Source organism: Palaemon carinicauda, chromosome 7 (assembly GCF_036898095.1).
Source record: "Palaemon carinicauda isolate YSFRI2023 chromosome 7, ASM3689809v2, whole genome shotgun sequence".
Taxonomy (NCBI): domain Eukaryota; kingdom Metazoa; phylum Arthropoda; class Malacostraca; order Decapoda; family Palaemonidae; genus Palaemon; species Palaemon carinicauda.
This window is the reverse complement of record NC_090731.1, coordinates 67,959,870-67,966,845: the sequence shown is the minus strand read 5'-3', so window position 1 is coordinate 67,966,845 and position 6,976 is coordinate 67,959,870. Positions and strand designations below refer to the sequence as shown.

Here is a 6,976-nt window from a genome sequence, read left to right as displayed (position 1 = left end):
TAGGCCAACCTACTACCTATAGTAGTTAGTGATTGGAAAGAATATTAGGCTCCTATGGCCAATTTTCAGGTTTTGTTGCAACTTTCATTAATCTTTTTCCGTCTAAATTATTGTATTACCTATTTTGTTATCGTTTTCTTCATAATACAGTATATGCATAACCATTAAGTAATATTTCTTCACGAAAAACATTGAATCTTGAACAAAGTCCTGCTGGCATTTTGAAATGTTCATACTCTCTCTCTCTCTCTCTCTCTCTCTCTCTCTCTCTCTCTCTCTCTCTCTCTCTCTCTCTCTCTCTCTCTCTCTCTCTCTCTCGTCCGAGTACAAAACCATCTAAATCTTGGCTCAGTAGAAAAACGTTTGGTTAGTGGAGAAAACACAAGGCGACCAGATAACTGGAAAGAGATCTTGAGTAATGACGACAATAAAACTCAGCTCATTGAATTACTCTTGAGGGTTTGGTGCATGGAGGAGAATATACCGAAGGTAGAGAAGAAGAAGCTTATCTTAGTTTGTAAGGGCAAGGCGTACGAACTCAGGGCAGACTATGAGAAGATCACTGCATTTCAAATTGAATCTCTTGACTCAACCCAGGAAGAGACTGATTTACGTGTCATTCTCTATTCAACCTATGCCAAGGATGAAGGATACAAATTTTTTCGGGTTCCAAGTCCAGACAGTGACATATTCTTCATACTTCTATATTATGCTCCAAACTTAGGTGTGCAACTCGTTTTTGATACTGGCACTGGGAATAGAAGGCGATTCATAGATGTCACAGAACTATTGAAAGGGTTCACACCAACTTACTGTGCCTCTCTCCTTGGTCTGCTTTCCTTGGTCTGCATGCATTCAGTAGATGCGATATGACCAGTTCCTTTAAAGGAATTGTAAAGTTAAAACCGCTGCGAGTTTTACAGAAATGCCCTAAGTACCAAGAAGTCTTCAGTTGCCTAAGGGAGTCATGGGAGGTAACCGATGAAATATTCCTTGCTCCTGAGGATTTCACCTACACCATGTATTCTGCCAAAACTAAGACAAAGGAAGTTGACCAGCTTCGATACCAAATACTCGAGTTAAAGTGCAGTGGGCAGTCGCTGGATTCAAAGAAGAATGTTGATCTTTCATCTCTTCAGCCACCAAGAGTGTCTAAATGAGCATATCAGGAGGTGAACTATCAGGTTGCTATATGGAAGCGTGCCCATTATCCCAAACCTGAGGTCCCTCATCCAGCTGTGGATCATGGTTGGATAATGAAGGATGGAAATCTAGATCCCTGTTGGTTCAAGGAACTGCACTTCCTACAAATATGGCTGATATACTTGAGACGATGGATGATGATGAGACGTCTGATGATGCAAGCCTAGATGAAAATAATGAAAGTGATGGAAATTTTGATGATGACTATGAATGTGATCATAGTGGGTCTCACTTCGACTAAGAAAGTTTCAAGTAACAAGATGGTAGATTTCAGGGTCGAAGGACCAAGGACCTGCCTTGTATCACAAGATATTTCCAATAATTGCCTTTCCATTAATCAAAAATGCACCCAAAGGTACCCAAGTAGACTATCAAACTTTATACCTAGCATAGGTTGACTTTTTTTCTGTAGTCCAAAGCAACACAGTGTGAATTTTCCCAATGAGGTCTTGCATCATATGAGTATATTGTACATTCAAGTACAGTTTCATTTATTTCATTCATGATTTTCGTAACCTTCAAATAAAGCATTTCTGGTGTTGATTTATGTGACTTTCCCCAAATTTACTGACAGACTTGTTGAGACTGCCTTTATTGGATGCTGTGATCTCAAGAACCTGGGTGAGGACACGAATATTATCTCTCTTGCTGCATTCATGGAGGAGTTATAGCCAAGTCAAAATTACGGCATCCAGAGTGGTGGCCATCTTGAATTTCAGCATGATGTAATTAGTTGACATTGTTAAGAATGCTTTTTTTTGGATTCTCTGACCCCAACACCTGGGAAAACACACCAAAATAATAGCCCCTCTGTAAGAAGAGTTATGAGCTTTATCAGTTTTTACGAACTTGAGGCTAAAAAACGACAAATTTGAAAATGGACCTTTTTACATAACATCTCATTTCCTTGATTTGGCCAATAAGTACACTTAATGGATATCATTCTATTTCTTGAGGTCTCCAGAGATGAAATAAGGCAGAAAATGTGATCAGATATTGGTCTGGCTGGTCCTGGGGTTACATTTATGGAGGTACCTAAATTTTTCACTTGACCCCAAATTTGGTGACCTTTTGACCTCTGGTGACCTAATTATTAAACATAATTGAGAATTGTCTATTTTAGCTGTTAGAGAGGCCCAAAGCAAACATTTTGATATGTCATTTATCTTTCTCTGACCTTTCAGTCCGGAGTTATATCTAATTTGGTTTCCACTACCCCAAAATTGGCAGCTGCAAAATTCGATGATGTCATCGAAGAAAGTGGCCCAGTAGTGGTAGTGAGTCCCTATTTTTTCAATGGAAACATTAAAAAAATTAAAATATAGATCAAATGCTACAACCTAAATGCACTTTTGTCAATTTTAAGGGGGGGGTGCAAGATGAGCCCCCTCAGCCCACGGACTATCTCTCTCTCTCTCTCTCTCTCTCTCTCTCTCTCTCTCTCTCTCTCTCTCTCTCTCTCTCTCTCTCTCTCTCTCTCTCTCTCTCTCTCAGAGGGCACTTGAACCTCCCAATCAAATTACAGTGACTGCTTCCTCTGCTTCAAGCACAACACAAATTCTCTTCTTGTGAAGAAAATTGGAAATTACCTGCAATTTTCATCTCAATCTCCAGCTTCGTCTGTATTAGTGCGTTGATTTAATCGTTGTTAGTGTATATTTCGTCTTATTCAAGGTACACACACACACACACACACACATATACACACACACACACACACACATATATATATATATATATATATATATATATATATATATATATATATATATATATATATATATATATGTGTGTGTGTGTGTGTGTGTGTGTGTGTGTGTGTGTGTACTCTTTGTGGTAGAGCAGGCTAATAAAATGATAAATATAAAGGCGTCATGCATATTTCACATTTTTGTTTTGTAGTGTATATAGATGTTATCTTGAATAAAAAGGTGATTGGTTGATTGTTTTAGAAATCTTTGGCATCCTGACATCGAAGGTCATTGACGCCGATATCGTTTATTATATAGAATAAAAGAGTATTTAATTTAAAACCATAAAAGCGAAGATATTCTTATAGAATTTTAAATTTGAATAGCTTTCAGAAAGCATGTTTCGGAAATAAATCTAAAAATACCGCTGGCTTAGTACAACACATCCTGCCTAAGAATCTTGGCAAGGATGAACTTGCCATCCTCACCTCGAGCCACAAACAAAAATTTATTTCTTCGGGTGTTATAAGTGGGGCATTAGGTCAACAAATGCCTCACTGTCAAGGGTACCAAACAGTCGTCTCAATTTGGCTGGTGTTGACCAGTCATCAGAAACTCGTGTGTGCCAACCTAGTGTGACCAATGCGCAGACAACAAAGAATAGTTTTTCACTTTCGTAAGTTCACTCGAACATGCTTTTTTCTTAAAAAAAGTCTTCTAAAATTTAAAGATTGCAATGCAATTTAGTTACCAAGTGACTTGTACAGATGCCGAATGTTTTAAGTTCATATGTATTGACACCTCCTTCTTCGACTAAAGCTTTTCCCGCTATACAGGGTAGCTACTTCTGGAAAGCCGTTTCCAATTTCTTCTATCCTCTTGAGATGAGTGAGAGAATTTTGAATATGGTTTTATAATTTGAAAAAGATAAAGTTGTAAGACGTTAAACGATTTCAGTTAGCAAGAGTGAGGAACCTAATTTTCTCCACTAAAAAATTGATATCGGCCACGATGAAAATGCTGAGAGTTTTCACTAATTCGGTGCCGCCTCTATGGACGTATGTTATCAAACTAATATTTAGATAATAAAGGAGATTTATTTTGTTATTTATATTTTCAATTTGACACATTACCCACACGCCAGATATATTTCGAAAATTAAAACAAGTGACAATTCTATTCCTCCCATATATTGTAATCCAATAGATGGCAGCACATATACCTCCGAAGCTGAGTTAATGAGTGCAGTTGAAGGTTGAGTTATGAAATGATCTGTTTGCAGAATGGGCGGCATATATCAGGGCTTGGGCAAGTGGGGGAATTGGGGATGCTGGATTATATTGATTCTGTCTACTGATGGGTCTTATGAAGTATGTGGTTCGAGCAACAAGAGAATACTGTAGTTGAGTATTCGAGTTAGGTTGTATTTCATCCTTGGGCGAATACGAGAGATGGGACGGTGACGTGATGTGATGAGATGGTGACGTGATGAATAGTGTGAATACATAGCACTCTTGACGGGACGGTTACCTGACTTGATGAGACGATGACATGTTAAATAGTGTGAATACGTAGCACGGTTGACAAACCAGGGACGTGATGTGATGAGACGCTGACATGATGAATAGTGTGAATACATAGCACGGTTGACGAGACGGTCACGTGACGTGATGAGACAGTGACATGGTGAATAGTGTAAATACATAGCACGGTTGATGGGATGGTCACGTGACGTGAAGAGACAGTGACATGGTGAATAATGTGAATATGTAGCAAGGTTGACGGGATGGTGATGTGACTTGATGTGATGGGGACATGATTAATAGTGTAAATACATAGCGCTGTTGACGGGACACTTATGTGACGTGATAAGACACCGACATGGTGGATAACGTGAATACATAACACGGTTGACGGGACGGTCATGTGACGTGATGAAACAGTGACATGGTGAATAATGTGAATATGTAGTACGGTTGACCAGATGGCGATGTGATGTGATCAGACAGTGACATGATGAATAGTGTGAATACATAGAACTGTTGACGGGATGGTCACGTGACATGATGAAACAGTGACATTGTGAATAATGTGAATACATGACTCGGTTGATGGAAAGGTCACATCACATGATGAGACAGTGACATGGTGAATAATGTGAATACTAAGCACAGTTGACGAGACAGTCACGTGACGTGATGAGAAAGTGACGTGGGGAATAGTGTGAATACATAACACGGTTGACGGAACAGTGATGTGACGTGATGAGACGGTTACGTGATGAATAGTGTGAATACATTACACGGTTGACGGGACGGTGACGTGACGTGATGAGATGGTAACGTGATGAATAGTTTGAATATATAATATGGTTGATGGGATGGTCATGTGACGTGATGGGACAGTGACATGGTGAATAATGTGAATACGAAGCACGGTTGACGAGACGGTCACGTGATGTGATGAAACAGTGACATGGTGACATGGTGAATAGTGTAAATACATAGCACGGTGTAAATACATAGCACGGTTGACGAGACGGTGACGTGACGTGATAAGATGGTGACATGGTGAATAGTGTGAATACATAGCATGGTTGATGAGACGGTGACGTGATGTGATGAGATGGTGACGTGATAAATAGTGTAAAATACATAGCACGTGACATAATGGGACAGTGACATGGTGACTAGTGTGAATACATAGCACGGTTGATGGGACGGTGACGTGATGTGATGAGATGGTGACGTGATGAATAGTGTGAATACATAGCACTCTTGATGGGACGGTTATTTGACGTGATGAGACGATGACATGTTGAAGAGTTTGAATACGTAGCACGGTTGACAGAACGGTGACGTGATGTGATGAGACGCTGACACGATGAATAGTGTGAATACAGAGCACGGTTGATGGGATGGTCATGTGACGTGATGAGACAGTGACATGGTGAACAATGTGATTATGTAGCACGGTTGACGGGACGGTGACGTGACGTGATGTGAAGGGGACATGATGAATAGTGTAAATACATAGCATTGTTGACGGGACAGTTATGTGACGTGATAAGACACTGACATAGTGGATAATGTGAATACATAACACGGTTGACAAGACGATCACGTGACATGATGAAAGAGTGACATAGTGAATAATGTCAATATGTAGCACAGTTGACCAGATGGTGATGTGATGTGATGACACACTGACGTGATGAATAGTGTGAATACATAGAACTGTTGACGGGACGGTCACGTGACATGATGAGACAGTGACATGGAGAATAGTGTAAATACATAGCACGGTTGATGGGATGGTCAAGTGACGTGAAGAGACAGTGACATGGTGAATAATGTGAATATGTAGCACGGTTGACGGGATGGTGACCTGACGTGATGTGATGAGGACATGATGAATAGTGTAAATACATAGCTCTGTTGACGGGACACTTATGTGACGTGATAAGACACCGACATGGTGGATAATGTGAATACATAACACGGTTGACGAGACGGTCACGTGACGTGATGAAACAGTGACATGGTGAATAATGTCAATATGTAGTACGGTTGACCAGATGGCGATGTGATGTGATCAGACAGTGACATGATGAATAGTGTGAATACATAGAACTGTTGCTGGGACGGTCACGTGATGTGATGAAACAGTGACATTGTGAATAATGTGAATACATGACTCGGTTGATGGAAAGGTCATATGATGAGATGAGACAGTGACATGGTGAATAATGTGAATACTAAGCACGGTTGACGAGACAGTCACATGACGTGATGAGACAGTGACGTGGGGAATAGTGTGAATACATAACACGGTTGACGGAACAGTGATGTGACGTGATGAGACGGTTACGTGATGAATAGTGTGAATACATTACACGGTTGACGGGACGGTGACGTGACGTGATGAGATGGTAACGTGATGAATAGCTTGAATATATAATATGGTTGATGGGATGGTCATGTAACGTGATGAGACAGTGACATGGTGAATAATGTGAATACGTAGCACGGTTGACGAGACGGTCACGTGACGAGATAAGATGGTGATATGGTGAATTTTGT

General features: G+C 40.2%; 1 protein-coding gene across 1 annotated transcript in view; it reads left to right on the top strand.

The window, feature by feature from the left end:
* Positions 1 to 1,444, top strand: part of LOC137644338 (uncharacterized protein in mobD 3'region-like) — a 48,190-nt gene extending 46,746 nt beyond the window's left edge. Inside the window, exon 2 of the mRNA XM_068377327.1 lies at positions 1,293 to 1,444. Within this exon, the coding sequence (XP_068233428.1) occupies positions 1,293 to 1,444 (152 nt within the window). The remainder of the gene's footprint in view (positions 1 to 1,292) is intronic.
* Positions 1,445 to 6,976: the final 5,532 nt, after the last annotated feature.